Genomic DNA, 16,479 nt, shown 5'->3' with positions numbered 1-16,479 from the left:
AATTCTGGCTATACTGTCTAAAATATCTAATGAGTGGTCACCAATAAATTATAAGCTTTAGCAAGAGTTAGACTTTTAAGCATTTATTAAGGAGAATAAGAATTTGGTAAAGAGAGAGAGAAAGGCCTGATTCATCTATCTATTGAAGGGAGAGAGCATTCCTAGCTCCGCTCTCCTCCAGAGTCCACAGAAAGAGAGAGAGTCAGAGCACCAGGCTCCCCCTTCTTCCTCCCACCCGCCAACGTCACTTCCTGACACCATATAAAAGATGCATGGTCTTGCTCTCAGAGACCTTTACCTCATGGCAGAGCTTTTCTACAGTGAGTCTCCAGCAGGTGGCATCATTCCAATCATTCCAATACTCTTCTTTCACACTCTGTTTGAGACATAGTTAAGTTCTTCACCTCTTTTCCTCCTTTTTTCCATATTAAAATATAGTTTTTGTATCTGCCTCTCTCCTACAAACAGATCAGAGAAATTATGTTTGATATCTTCTACAAAATTAATAAACAGATCAGAGAAATTATAATATCTTATACAAAACCAGATACCTGTCCCAAGAAGAAAGATAACACAACATGATCATCTGGAGATTCCCTCAAGAGAGAAGCTCAGCAGACTCCCCATTTTTGAGGGTATATATGGTTTTAGTCCAAGGATTACAGGGTGTTGTCAGTTTCAACAGTATGATACAGAAATCAACTCAGAAGCAAAAAGCAGTTTAACAATTTCAGTTATAACAAGTATGGAGGAAATACAGAAGCATCATGATAAGAATACAGGATTCCAAAAAAGGGTTTGGCAAGGATGAGGATACCCAGATGTTACCATAAGATAGGGACTTACTATCCTGAGGGAAAAGAAGTCACTAGGTAAGGTCTTTTATCTGCTAGCTGTCTGGGTTCAGGTTCTGAGTTCAGTTGAAGGACATTTTGCTCCTATTAAGCCAGGGTTTCATAAAAAATACTTTTGGATAATAAGGTACCTCTGTCAAATCCATGTGATCCATATATTCGTTTAACAGTGAATATCTTTTTCCTCTGCCTTTTTCCCCTCTCTTAAAACAAAACATAATCCCATACCTAGGCCCTGTATTTGTCTTATTTAATTATCTCTGTGACCCTTGAAGAGTAAAGACTATAATTAGAATGTAATTAAGTCATAATATAGTCCCTTCCAATTGTGCAAGTTTACATTACTAAGTTTCTCTTGTCTTCTATGTTTGTATTTTAAAGTTTTACTCATCTCTTGTCTTTTCATCAGGAATACTTTAAAGTTTTCTGTTTTATTAGTCCATTAATCTTGTCCTATAGGATTATACTTAGTTTATCAGGGTAAGTTATTATTAGTTATAAACCTTTACATTCTGCCATTTGGAACTTTGTATTTCAAGATTTTCTCTCATATATTAGGTGCTGCCCAGTCTTGTGTAATCCTAAATGGTTCCCTGATACTTGAACTTTTTCTTTCTGATTGCTTTTGGTATTTCTTCTTTGACTTGGAAGCTCTGGATAATTGACCATGTGATGTTTTTTTCTTTAGATTTTTTGTTTGTTTTCTTGAGAACAATGCAGTATAAATTATGCATGTGTACTCATGCAAAACTTTTCTACATTAATCAAGTTGTAAAAGAAAACAGATGAAAAAACGTAAGGAAAAGAAACTAAAAAAATATGTTTCAATATGTATTCAGACACCATCAGTTCTTTCTCTGGAGATGGATTGCATTTTTCCTGAGTCCTTCAGGGTTGTCTTGGATCATTATTGCATTGCTGAGAATAGCCAAGTCATTCACAGTAGTGCTGTTACTTGGTATACAGTACATCTCACTTTGTATCAGCTCATGTCTATCACCCCATCCCCTTCCCTTCCCTTCCCTTCCTTTCTTTCCCCTAGGGTAAGATAGATTAATATACCCAGTTGAGTGTGTATATTATTTCCTCTTTGAGCCAGTTCTGATGAGAGTAAGGTTCACTCACTCCCCAGCACGGAGCTCCCCCTTTTCCCCTTCCACTGTATAAGCTTTTTCTTGCTTCTTTTATTTGAGATACTTTACCCCATTCCACCTCTCCCTTTCCCTGTCTCCCAGTGTATTCCCCTCTCACCCCTTAATTTTATAATTTTTAAATTTTTAGAGATATCATCCCTTCATATTCAACTCACACCTGTGCCCTCTGTCTAAATAAATATACTGCATCCACCTGCCCTAATAATGAGAAAGTTCTTATGAGTTACAAGTATCATCTTCCCATGTAGGAATGTAAACAGTTTAACTTTTTAATATCCCTTATGATTTCTTTTTCCTGTTTACCTTTTTATGCTTCTCTAGAATCTTGTATTTGAAAGTCAGATTTTCTATTCAGCTCAGGTCTTTCCATCAAGAATGCCTGAAAGTCCTGTCTTTCATTGAATTCCCATTTCCCCCCCTGAAGGATTATAGCCAGTTTTGCCTGGTAGGTGATTCTGAAGGGCCAGTTGTGAACACTTGGATAATTGTAGGACAGGTGATAAAAAGGTGAGAATTCAGCCCTATATTAGAGATAGGAAGCACTATAAAAACGCAGGAGTTCTCACCTTTCATGGGCAGTATAAAGGAGAGACTAAACAAGGGAAGATCTATAAAAGTCAGTCCTAAAAAACTTTTGATGACAGAGCTCAAGGGAAAGGGCTAGCTTTATCTGTCCTGAGAGGTGTATCTCGGAAGGAATCAGAAGTAAGCTTTGTTTAGAATTGAGAGACAAGACAACTCTGGCCTAAAGGTGTGAAAATCATTGTGAGTTATAGTTTATAACTATGGAACAGGACATAGGTAAGAACTCATCCCTATAGCAAAGGCTGAAAATACTATTAAACTCAGGAGTTCTCACCTTTTGTGGGTGGAGTAAGGGGAGGACCTAACCAAAGGAAGGCATATAAAAAGACCCTCAACAAGTCACTGCTATCAACCTTTGCTGCCAAAACTCCAGGGAAAAGAGTAAGCATTATCTATCCTGAGAGGAATATTGGAGAAGGATAGAATCAGAGGTCTAGGAGCATGGATGTCAAGGGGTTAATTGAAAGCCTCAAGGACGATCTCACTTGCTCTATATGTCTGGGTTACTTCACTGACCCAGTGACTGTCAAATGTGGCCACAGCTTTTGCACACAGTGTCTTCTCCAGTGCAGGGAGGGAGCTGATGCCACATTAACCTGCCCAGAGTGCAGAGGAGTCATAAGATCCTGCCATTTGATACCCAACAAGAGCCTGCAGAATCTGTCCATCACTGGCCAAATGCTCAGACCTCATTTACTGCAGAACATGATGGCCCTGACAACCTGTGACCAACATGGGGAAAAAGAGAACCTCTTCTGTGAGGAAGACCAGAGACCCCTCTGTGAGTCTTGTTCATTAGCCCCAGAGCACAAGGATCATCATGTTCTTCCCATGGACAAGGCTACTGAAAAGTGGAAGGACAGCCTCCAGGAGACACGGACTGTCTTGCAGAGAAAAGAAGAGAAATGTAAAGTTGCACTGAACAAAGTGAAAAGGAGAGAGGAATATTGTAAGGAGGATTTACATGCTCTGAAACAATCAGTTATGTCTGAATATGAGAAAATTTACCAGTTCTTCCGGAATGAAGAAGATCGACACCTGCTGGAATTGGAACAGGAATTCAGAAACAACATGGCAAAACACAAGACAAACAAGGCCAAACTATTGCAGCAAATCCAAAATCTGCAAAGAATGATATTAGAGGTGGAGGAGAATTTGGACAAGGCACCCTCAGAAATGTTCCAGGTTATGAAAATCCCATTGGAAAATAATGAGGAGCAGCTACTTCAAGAACTGGAGGTTGATTGTTCTACCTGGAGCACCTGCCCCATCACTGGCTTGAGAGAAATGCTCACAAACTTCCACAGGGATATAACTCTGGATCCTGAAACAGCAGATCCTCATTTCATCTTGTCTGAAGATTTGAAGCATGTCGAGTGTAGAAGCATCCAACAGGATCTGCCTGACAATGAAGAAAGATCTGAGGTTGCTTTCAGTGTACTGGGGGCCCAGACCTTTACTTCAGGCCAACACTACTGGGAAGTGGAGTTGGCTGATAATACAGAGTGGGAAGTGGGTGTCTGTAAACATTTAGTCAGCCAAAATGGGAACCTCTCCATGTTATCTGAGGATGTAACTGCCCTAAAAGGTTACAGATCTGCAGATGATTTCTTCATCTGGAAATTACAAAATGGCTGCTTTCTGAGTAAGCCAGTAGATAAAATGGGCATTTTTCTTGATTGTGACAAGGGACATATAGCATTTTACAATGTCCTGGAAGAAACCCTTATCTACAGTCCCCCAGAAACCAGCTTTCAGGGGACTCTTCGCCCTTACTTTGCTATTTATCCTCTTAATGAAGAAGGAACTCCTGCATCACTCAGTATATGTCCCAGAATTAATAAGTGACAAATGACTGGAAATGACAATAAAAACGACTTTCTATTTATGTGAACTCGTGTTGAAATTGTCAATAAAATTATGTGTGATTATCAAAAGCAATGACAGTGGGGCAGCTAGGTGGCACAGTGGATAAAGCACCGGCCCTGGATTCAGGAGTTCCTGAGTTCAAATCTGGCCTCAGACACTTGACACTTACTAGCTGTGTGACCCTGGGCAAGTCACTTAACCCCCATTGCCCCGCGGGGGGAAAAAAAAAAGCAATGACAGTGAAGTCCATCCTGTTTGTACTTGGAAAAAATAATAATAAACATTTTTATTTAAAGTTTTGAACCCCGAGTTCTTTCCCTCTTTCCCTACCTCCCATCATCCCTTCCTGAGGCAGTAAGCAACCAGATATAGGTTATACTTGTGCAATTATATAAAACATCACCATATCAGTCATTTTGTACAAGGAAACTTGAGTCAAAGGAAAAAAAATGAAAGAAAGTGAAAAATAGCATGCTTCAGTCTAAGTTCAATCAATATCAGTTCTTTCTTTGGAGGTGGATAGTAGACTTCATGATTAGTCCTTTAGGATTGTCTCGTATTATTGTATTGCTAAAAATAGTTACATCATTTACAGTTCTTTATCAAAGAATATTGCTGCCACTGTGCACGACATTCTCCTGGTTCTGCTTACTTCACTATACATCAGTTCATACAAGCCTTCCTAGGCCTTTCTGAAATCATCCTGTTTGTCATTTCTTATAGCACTGTAATATTCCATAACCATCATTAACCACAGATTGTTTTGCCATACCACAATTGATGGGCATTCCTTTGATTTCCAATTCTTAGCCACCAGAAAAAGAGCCGCTACAAATATTTCTGTCTAAATAGGTCTTTTTCTCTTTTTTGGGATGTCTTTGGGATATAAACCTAGTAGTGCTATTGCTGGATCAAAGAGTATGCAGAGTTCTATAATCCTTTGGCCATAGTTCCAAATTGCTCTCCAGAATAGTTGAATCAGTTTCACAATTCCACCAAAGGTGAATTAGTATCCCAGTTTTCCCTCATTCCCTTCAACATCCAACATTTTCCCTTTTTGTTGTATTTGCTACTCTAATAGGTATGAGGTGATGATACCTCAGAGTTGATTTAATTTGCATTTCTCTCATCAATGGTGATTTAGAGCATTTTTTCACATGATTATAGATAGCTTTGATTTCTTTTTCTGAAAACTGCTTCTTCATAGCCTTTTACCATTTATCAATTGTGAAATGACTTGGATTTTTATAAATTTGACTCAGTTCTCTATGTAGTTGAGAAATGAAGCCTTTATTAGAAATGCTTGTTTCAAAAATTCTTTCCTAGTTTTCTGCTTTCCTGTTCTTCATCTGTTTTTACATAATTACATAATCTTGGTTGCGTAAGTTTTCTTCGTGCAAAAGCTTTTTAATTTCATATCATCAAAATATTTTACATTTTGTTTTGCTTTCTATGTCTTCTTTAGTCCTAAATTCTTCCTCTGTCCATAAATCTGACAGATAAACTACTCCATGCTCTCTCTCTCTTTTTTTTTTGAGTGGGGCAATGGGGGTCAAGTGACTTACCCAGGGTCACACAGCTAGTTAAGTGTCAAGTGTCTGAGGCCGGATTTGAACTCAGGTCCTCTTGAATTCAAGGCCAGTGCTCTATCCACTGCACCACCTAGCTGCCCCCCTCCATGCTCTCTTAATTTGCTTATGGTATGTTTATGGTAATATGCTTATGGTTTATGTGTAAATCATGTACCTATTTGGACCTTATTTTAGTATGCAGTTTGTATACTTAGTTTCTCATTTAGTGTTTTTCAGTTTTCCCAGCAGTTTTTTTTTTAACTTTTTTTTTATGTGCCCACATGTTGTGTTTTTTTGTTGTTGTTTTTGCAGGGCAGTGAGGGTTAAGTGATTTGCCTAGGGTCACACAGCTAGTAAGTATCAAGAGTCTGAAGCGAGATTTGAACTTAGGTCCTCCCGAATCCAGGGCTGGTACTTTATCTACTACACCACCTAAATGCCCCCTTTCCCATCAGTTTTTGTCCAATAATGAGGATTTTTCCCCCAAATCTTGCATCTTTAGGTTTATCACAGACTAGATTACTAAAATCATTTGCTATAATGTAATTTGTATCTATTCTATCTCACTTATCTACCTCTCTATTTCTTAGCCAGCACCAGATTCTTTTGATAATTACAGCTCTATAATACAGTTTGAGATCTGATACTACTAGACTACCTTCTTTTCCATTTTTTCATTGATACTCTTTTTTTGTGGGCAGGGGGGAGGCAGGACAATGAGGGTTAAGTGACTGGCTCAGGGTCACAGCTAGTGTCAAGTGTCTGAGGTCAAATTTGAACTCAGGTCCTCCTGAATCTAGTGTCGGTGCTTTATCCACTGCGCCATCTAGCTGCCCCTCTCATTGATACTCATTGAGCTGTTGATCTTGAAGATGAATTTTGTTATTATTTTTATATATCTATTAAATATTTTTGATAGTTTGATTGGTATGGCACTACATAGGTAAATTAACTTAGGGAGCATTGTCATTTTTATTTTATTGGCTTGGCCCACCCAAGAACAATTAATATTTTTCCAATTTTCTAGAACTGACCTTGTGTGAAAAATGTTTTATAGTTCTGGTCCAATAGTTCCTTGGTTTGTCTTGTGTGCTCATTATTTCCAGACTTATCTATGCTGCCCTAACTTCTGTGCTGACTTCCATTCTTGCACCTCCCACTGGATGTCCAGTAGACATCTTAAACTCAACATGTCCCAAACTTAACTCATTGTCTTTCCTCCTAAACCTTCCTCCTTCTCAACTTCCCAATTTTTTTATTTTTATTTTTGTCGGGCAATGGGGGTTAAGTGACTTGCCCAGGGTCACACAACTAGTAAGTGTCAAGTGTCTGAGACTGGATTTGAACTCAGGTCCTCCTGAATCCAGGGCCAGTGCTCTATCCCCTGTGTCACATAGCTGCCCCTCAACTCCCCTATTGTTGCTAAGGGTACCACTTTCTTCCTACGCCCTCTGGTTGGCAATCTAGATGTCCTCCTCAACTCCTCACTACCTCTCATTCCTAACTGCTCCCCTCCATATTTAATCTGTTTCCAAGACCTGGCAAGATTTCACTTTTTAACATCTTTCAAATATACTCCCTTCTCTCCTCTAATTCTCACCTAATTTTTGGACTATTGCAATAACATTTTATTCTACTTCTTGTAAGTCATCATCAATAATAGTATTTGGTTTCAGCTTACTTATACCTCTCATGTATCTCTTCATTGTGTCTTGTCATTGGTTTACCTCGACTTTTATTTTTTTAAGGATTGTGTTCAATTATTCATGGCCATATATGCTTTTTGGGAGAATACTCTTAAATATATCTGTTGTTTATGTTTTCCTTTTGTGTGGAGCAGCTTGAGATTTTGGAAACTGCTGCATAATTTCTTAAATGTAATTCAGTTTACTTTCTTCAATTCCACTCTGAATTAAGTTTATAGTATACCTACAACTGGCTGCTAAGTGGCACAGTGGATAGAGTGCTGGGCTTAGCATCAGGCAGACTTCTCTTCATGAGTTGAAATCTAACCTCAGGCACTTACTAGTTGTGTGACCCTGGGCAAGTCACTTAACCCTGTTTGCCTCAGTTTCCTCATCTCTAAAATGAGCTGGAAAAGGAAATGGCAAACCACTTCAGTATCTCTGACAAGAATACCCCAATTGCTGTCACAAAGAGTCAGATGCAACTGAAAATTGACTGAACAACAATATCTTCAAAACCAATCAAGGTTATGTTAATAGATTAACCCTATGGATTGCACATCCAGCTACCTATGCTAGTCTGGAAAATGGGTATTTTTCATCCACTTGGTTTTCCTTATGTAAATTAGTAGGCTAATCTCTTTTGAATGACCATGGATGTTACTGAGGAGCATCTGCAGTATTTTAGACTTTTTCAAAAAAATATTTTATTCTGAACTTTAGAAATAAAACATTTCCTTTTTCCCATTTATTTAGAATTTTATTTCTCCCCCCACCCCAATTACATTGAAAAACCATTTTAATGTCCATTATTAAAACTTTGTGGTCCAATTTCTTCCTCCCTCCCTCTTTCAAGCATTTCAATATAAGTTATACTTGTGTAGTCATGCAAAACATTTATACATTAGACAGGTTGTGAAAGAAAACAGACCCAAAAAAAACCTAAGGAAAAGAAACTAAAAAAATATGCTTCAATATGTATTCAGACACCATCAGTTCTTTCTCTGGAGATGGATTGCATTTTTCCTGAGTCCTTCAGGTTTGTCTTGGATCATTGCATTGCTGAGAATAGCCAAGATACTATTGCTAACTGAATTTCCCTCCACCCTACTCCCTCCTCATGTCATTTACTCTATTTTCTATCTCCTTTCAACCTTTCCCTCATCAAAGGTGTTTTGCTTTTGATTGCCACCTCCCCCCAATCTGCCCTCCTTTCTATTACCTCTCCCCCTTATCCCCTTCCTCTTCCTACTTTCCTGCAGAGTAAAATAGATTACTATACCCAATTGGGTGTGTATATTATTTCCTCTTTGAGCCAATTCTGATGAGAGTAAGGTTCACTCACTCCCCAGCACCTCCCCCTTTTCCCCTTCCACTGTATAAGCTTTTTCTTGATTCTTTTACGTGAGATACTTTACCCCATTCCACCTCTCCCTTTCCCTGTCTCCCAATACCTTCCTCTCTCACCCCTTAATTTTATTTTTTAAAGATATCATCCCTTCATATTCAGCTCACACCTGTGCCCTAAATATACTCCATCCACCTGCCTTAATAATGAGAAAGTTCTTATGAGTTACAAGTATCATCTTCCCATGTTCTCTGACTTTTGATGTCAGCAACTTAACCGAGAAGAGTATAATATTCTCTCCCCCACCAATACCGTTGCCATTCTCCAACTGATACACATGACAGCTTTCTCAGGGATAGGTCTGATTAGATTGTTTTCCTGTTCACAAACCTTCAGTCAAGACAGGTATGATTCATACTTTATTTTCCTGGACCTTTGACCAGTTTTTTAGTGTCTGAGAATTTTAACTTTTTTTTACTGCTTTTCTTATTTACATTGTTGTAATACTTCTTTGCCTCTTGGCTTTGCTTTGCCTCAGTTATTATAAATATTATGATGCTTTCCTGAATACCTCATATTTATCATTTTTATTGCACAATAATATTCTATTACATTCATTTGCCATCGTTGGGGGTTTGGGGTTTTTTTTTAAGTACTTCCCCAAAGACTAGGAATCTCTTTTCCTTTCTGTTGGAAGGAAAATCTTTTACCAGTTTCTTGTCTGGTTTTAGCCCTTCCCACCTGCTTTCTTCCATTTCCCCCCATCTTTTTTATAGTGACATGCCATTTTCTTACCTTGCTTTTTTGTCACAAAATTCCTCAGCCTACCAGCTCTTCGATGAATTTGGCAGATTGGTAATAAATTCAAAGTTCTTTCCACCCTGCACTGATGACCCTATCTATCTTCCTTATTTTTGCCTTTCTTCTTCCTCTCTCTACTATACACACACCTTGAAACTTGAGCTAGAATCGGAGTTCTCTGGGAACTTTAAAGTTGTGGGTATTTAGCTTATACAGTATTCAGACCATTTTAAAACTCTCTACCACTAATCTTTGTTTTGGAGATGGAAAGTTCTCTGTTCTTAGAATTTCATCAGGATTTTCCAAGTAATGTTCTTTTTTTTCTGAATTTTTCCAATTATGGAAATCTCTGAAAAAAAAAAAGTTTTAAAAGTGGACCTCATACTTGGAAAGATTGGAAACCCCTGGACTCTGATTCCAGAAAAAAGTGATCCTGCCATAACCAGCTTTTGCCAATGCTTTTGTATGCTAACAGCCAGCATTATAATAGGTTCTAATCTTTTCAGATTAGAAGTGAGACTTAAGGATAATTTAAGGTTTAATACAAATGGGTCCTTGTATCATTCCTCCCTTATCCTTCTTACTCCACTCCTAGAGTTTAGTCCTTACTTATTTTCAGCCTGTAAAATTTCAGGACTTCATGGGATATTTCTACCTTCCTTTATATTTTTATCTTCTGTGATTTTAAACTTTAACCCCATAGCAACCCCAAAGATAGGTCCATTTATGAGGAACTAGGGAACAATTACACTAAAATTAGAGTACAAATTGACCTTAAGGAAAATATGACCTTCATGAAAACTTTTAAGTTATTCTAGCAGTGTAAAATTCATGTGTATATATATGCATGTATGTAATATTTCATATATATATATTTTATGTTTGTCCTGTCAACTCCCTTAGAATGTGAATTTCTTAGGACAGGCAATAATTCCTGTTTATTGATTCTTTTGTAAATACTTGTTTTACTTATTATGTTCCTTTTGCAGTCTATTTTTTTTTTTCGGGGCAATGGGGGTTAAGTGACTTGCCCAGGGTCACACAGCTACTAAGTGTCAAGTGTCTGAGGCTGGATTTGAACTCAGGTACTCTTGAATCCAGGGCCAGTGCTTTATCTACTGTGCCACCTAGCCGCCCCTGACAGTGTATTCTTAATGTGTCAGATTTAAATTGTAAGGAATCCATTGGCATAAAGATATTAAATTTATGTCATATACATTTTAAAATTTAAATGTTGTTTTTCTTATTGAAGCTTTTTGCTAATATCCCTGTCATTTCCCAATATCCATTTGCAAAGCAGTCTCTTTTTTTTTTTTTTTTTTTTTTAGTGTTAAGTGTCTGAGGTCAGATTTGAACTCAGATACTCCTGAATCCAAGGCCAGTGCTTTATCCACTGCGCCACCTAGCTGCCCAAAAGCAGTTTCTTTTAAAAAGATTTTAAAAGTGACAAAAAAGTAGTTTAATAGAACCATCCAAACACATTATTAACTGTGTCTGACATATATGCAATGTACCCCCACCCCAAGTTTGATTTTATTTTTGTCACATTTACATTGTTGTATTGATTGAGTATATTGTTGACATTATTTTGCCTGCTTCACTTGCACATATTTTAATTACCTCAGTCTATCCTTTTTTTCATTTAGAATAGTTTTTGTTAAAAAATTGCAGCACTCTTAATTGTTGTTTTATATGTTATTTTAGATGTGTAAAAATGTGATCTCTTTATTTTTCTAGTTACTGGACCGTTGTCAGAATTACAAATAGCTTATGTTTGCAGAGAAACATTACAGGTACTTGTATATATAGCTGGAAAGAGAATTCGACATGAAACTGTATAAATAAAACTATATTCGAATATAGTTATGGCCCTGCCCAAAGGCAAGGGAATAGATAAGCTAAATTATTACCATATTCTGAGAGCCTGGTTATTTCCTCTGTTAGGCTACTAAATAGAAAGGTTTCACTTAAACTCAATTGCTAAACAGTGGTAATGGGGTGGCATGGAGAGGAAGACAGTTCTACTTAAGTAAGTATTCTCTGACTTGAATAGTTTGAGCTCTGGGGAATTCAAGGGAGTGAGGTGGATACCTGAAAAGATCCTGTCTCTAGCTCTGATTGTGTGTTATCACTACCTAACGCTCAAACTTCTTTGTACCACTGTAGCAATTTGAGGAAACTGCCTTTTTAGTGTTGTGGTATAGGCTACTAATAGATTTTGTGTCCCTCTTCCAAAGCATTGAGGAAACTAGGCTGATTTGATAGCTGAGAGAAAAATATAAAGAGCTTAGTAGCTTTTAAGATTTCCATGAATTAATGTACATAGTTTTCAAAATCAGTTACATTTTGCTTGGCTCAGGAAAACCTGATAAACCAGGGGAAAAAAATCAATCCAGAAACTTTATGATTAGCAGTATTGTTCATACATTACAGCCAACCAGAAAGCCTGTTACTGAGACTAGCACATAACAATTTTATCACTTTAAATTTATGATTTTAAAAATAAGTCAATTACAATTATTGCTTAGTGTATTCGTTTAAAATTGAGAAAATTGTTGATTTTTGTGTTTGTCAGGACCATAGATTTAGAGTTAGCTGGATGGTACCTGAAAGGCTAAGTAGTCTGATCTCCTTATTTGTTTTCAAGTAGCTTGTTTAGAAATAAAAACAATGTCCAGCTGATGCTGTTTGTGGATTTTGGGGCTGTTGACATATTGACCTAGTCTGAGCAAGAAGTCATTGCAAAGACTGGAAAATGTTTTTTTATAGTTCTTATTTCCTGAATGGAGAAACCTATGGTATGGAAACACATACACATACATGTGTGTATTTAACATGCTGTTATAAATAGGAAGCTAAGCTCCAAGCCAAGAAGACCTCAGAACGGATCTTACGTCTGACACATAGTGGTTGTGTGGCCCTTGGCAAGTCCTTTATCTTCTCAGTGTTATAGACCAGGGCTTCTTAAACTTAATCCACTCAAGACCCCTTTTGGCCCAAGAAATTTTTACACAACCCCAGGTATATAGGTATATAAAATAGGGATACAAATCAGATATTTACTGCCAAATTTTTTTGATCCTATATGGGGTCATGACCCACAGTTTAAGAAGCACTGAGTGGGACCAACTCCCAGCCTGGGCGCTAACCCATAACAATCTCAAGTGCAGCCAAACCTGTAATTGGGAAATACTTAAAATAAATAAAAATACAACAAAACTTAGTGTCACATTTTAAAACTGAATCAAGATGTAGGCCTGCAGAAATCTTTATGTACAAATTAGTGGGCCCCTTTCTATTTGAGTTTGACACCACTGTTCTATACCATTCCCTTAAGCCTAAAAGGTTTCAGAGAAGCTACTGACCTGTAATGGTAGGAGTTTCCTTGTCTGGGAGTTCCCTGTACCAATAAAATCACAGGTCCAGTGAATCCCTGTCGCTATCCTTAGCTAAACATTAGACACATAGAACTCAGAACAGTGAGCAAATTAGTTGTTTTGCTGCTTATTCCCAAAGTTGGTTAAGGCTTCAAGTAGTAGAAAAGGCTTTGAATTGTTTGTTAAGAGACCCAGATTTTATTTCCAGTGCTTCCATTAATGAGGTGAATATGACTATGAATATGTCACTCATTCTTTCTCGGCCAAATCTTTCTCATCTGTAAAATGAAGAAGATCTAAATGAGATGAGTGATTCCTGACCTATGGGCTCCAGACCCCTTCCAGAGCTGGAGGGAGGGCATTGTGAAACTTTCCTAAGGGGGCTCCAAATATTCCTTTGAATCAATAAATAAGCCTACTTTTCTTTAGACTAAACAAATAACATTTCACAATCTGTATTTTATTGCTTTTGTAATTGATAGAAATTCATTTAAAAGTGTAACTGAATTCCTGGTAGCTTTTTGTCATTATGTTCTCAATAAATATTTCACATACTTAAAAAGGTTGGGAACCACTGAACTACAGAACTCTTCCAACTTTAAAATTCTCTTAATTCTAATCAAGAGCTTCTGCCTTAGAGCATCAAGCCAGATTCTCCCAAAAGAGAATATCATTTTTTCACCCAATAAACATTTATTAAGCACTGTATGCAAATATATCATGCACTGAGGATACAAAAATAAAAGTCTGTCCTGAAGAAGACAGAATTCTATAGGAAGTGTTAGGAAGGTTTGATTTCTCCTTTCTCACTTTGCCCTTTGTCAAGTTCTGTAGTATTAGCATTAGTTTTCTCTTTACGACCCTCCCACCCTAATTTAATTAGTTGTGTTTCTGTGGGGCTGAATGGGTTTAAACAGTTTCATATTGACCTAGCTTTCCCCAACTCTTCCTTGCTGGTTTCCATCTCCTAAGAGGAGGAAGACAGATCCATGTGACCTGAATTGTTGGTAGTAGTACAAGGCAAGATCCAGGTTTGCTTCTCCACTTTGCAGAGCCACACCTCGACCCCTTGCTGCCCCAAGGGCTACAAAGCCCCCACTTTGATATTCTAAAAGCCAGTATATTAACATGTTCTGATCATCTCAGATTAAAAATCAGATTTAAGAGTTACTTAAACTTAAATACCATCCTAATTAAACATAATAGCTTAATTGTCTAAGGTTAACCTAAATATTGGGGATGAGGAGTATTCACTTTACCTTAATTTAGAATGCAAAATATAAACATTCCCAGTTGCTATTCAACTCTTCTTTTGTCTTTAAACAGTTTTAATATTTATTTTTGAAATCAAGATTTATTTTTCCATACAGTTCTCGAGGCTTTATGTAGAGTATGTAAAGGAATAAACTGGTTTTTAGGAAGGCAGTCTGATACAGGAGTAGCACTGAATTAGGAGTCTGAAGACTGGGTTTCAAATTCCAGTTCTGCCAAGAAAGCCCCTTAACCTCTTCAGACTAGTTAACCCATTGGGTCAGTTGAATTCGACCCAGAACATGAACTAAACAAAACTTCCAGTTCTATGCTGTTTTAAATTTACATGCAAATTCCCTTAAATAGCTTTTAAAGTCTTTAGTTTGTTTTACATTTGTTTTTTGGAGACTAGCTCTGGCTGAATGAACAGGAGTTGAATATTGGAGTTAAGACTTCAGTAATTTGAATAGTCCTGAAATTCCTGTAAGCTCTTTCCTCTAGTCCCCCATCATTTATTTAATTATTTTTAATTCCTTTCATCTTCAGCTAGTAGATTGGGAAAGGCTTACTTACTACTACCAAAGAATGGGTAATCTATTGCATCTTGATAATAATAGAGTATATCTGCTATATAAGATGAGTCCCTGCCCCCTTCTCCTCAAGGAGCTGATAACTGGGGAGAGAATACCCTACCTTTTGCTCTGCATGTATACTTACCATTAACCCTAACCCTAGGGTATAGGAGGCCTCTCCTGTTTATGTCCTGAAAGATAAACTTTTACACTGATATATGAGGTAGTATGAAGAATAGAAATCGTAGAATTTTAGACCATCAAAGAGAAGATCCAGTCCATTCATTTTATAAAGACATTTTAATTTGATAACATTAATGGTTACTCCTTACTATGTATTAATTATGATATAATATATTTAAACACTCTTCTTAGTCCAAGATGATTGTGAAAGTTTCTTGTTTACGAATTTGTGTGGTGTGAAGTGGGCTGGCAACAGGGAGTTAGTGAAAGGACCATAAACCCAAGAAGGCCTTTCTGGATATGGAGAATAATTTGGTAAAAATTTGTGAATTACAACCAGGAGAAATAATAGAAACCTTTGAGAAGTAGTAAGCAGTGATCAATAAAAGGAAATGTTTATACAATATAATACATAATATTCTCTCAGTTTCACTTCCCTTAAAGTCACAATCATATTAAATTTTGTAGATCAGGTGATTTAAAAATTATTTTTTAATAAGCCTTAGTAATTGTACCTTCAGCTCATTGTTAAGAAACTTTCTCCCATTCTCCTCCTCCCCTCACCTCCCCAAATATCTCAGCTTTCTTATTAAGCCAATGATTTAATGGAACATTTTTTGTTTGTTTGTTGTTTTCTGTTATATTAACATATATATATTTATTTTGTTTTTGTCACTTTTAGGGTCTTGCTTATTTGCATACTAAGGGAAAAATGCATCGAGATATCAAAGTAAGTTAAAATAACATTAAAATTGTTATACTTTGGATCAGTGGAATAGGCTAGGCACAGGAGACACAGTAGTAAATGACATTAGCAATGTAGTGTTTGATAAACCCAAAGACTCCAGCTTCTGGGATAGGAACTCAATATTTGACAATAACTGTTGAGAAAACTGGAAGATAGTATGGCAGAAATTAGACATAGACCAACATCTTACACCTTATACTAAAATAAGGTCAAAATGGATACATGATTTAGACATAAGAGGTGATACCATGGGTAAATTAGGAGAGGAAGGAATAGTCTACCTTTCAAATCTTTGGAAAGAACAGTTTATGACCAAACAAGAGATAGAGAATATTATGAAATGCAAAATGGATGATTTTGATTACATTAAATTTAAAAGTTTTTGTACAAACAGAAGCAATGCATCCAAAATTAGAAGGGATGCAGAAAGCTGGGAAACAATTTTTGAGGCCAGTACTTCTGATAAAGGCCTCATTTCTAA

General features: G+C 37.0%; 1 protein-coding gene across 3 annotated transcripts in view; it reads left to right on the top strand.

Moving 5' to 3' along the window:
* Positions 1–16,479, top strand: part of MAP4K5 (mitogen-activated protein kinase kinase kinase kinase 5) — a 199,401-nt gene that overhangs the window by 101,043 nt on the left and 81,879 nt on the right. For all 3 annotated transcript variants that reach the window (XM_043985685.1, XM_043985683.1, XM_043985684.1), the window contains 2 exons: positions 11,605–11,660; positions 15,933–15,980. In XM_043985685.1, coding sequence (XP_043841620.1) covers positions 11,605–11,660; positions 15,933–15,980 — 104 coding nt within the window. The remainder of the gene's footprint in view (positions 1–11,604; positions 11,661–15,932; positions 15,981–16,479) is intronic.

This window comes from Dromiciops gliroides, chromosome 2 (genome assembly GCF_019393635.1).
Source record: "Dromiciops gliroides isolate mDroGli1 chromosome 2, mDroGli1.pri, whole genome shotgun sequence".
Taxonomy (NCBI): Eukaryota; Metazoa; Chordata; class Mammalia; order Microbiotheria; family Microbiotheriidae; genus Dromiciops; species Dromiciops gliroides.
This window is presented reverse-complemented; position numbering and strand designations above follow the sequence as displayed.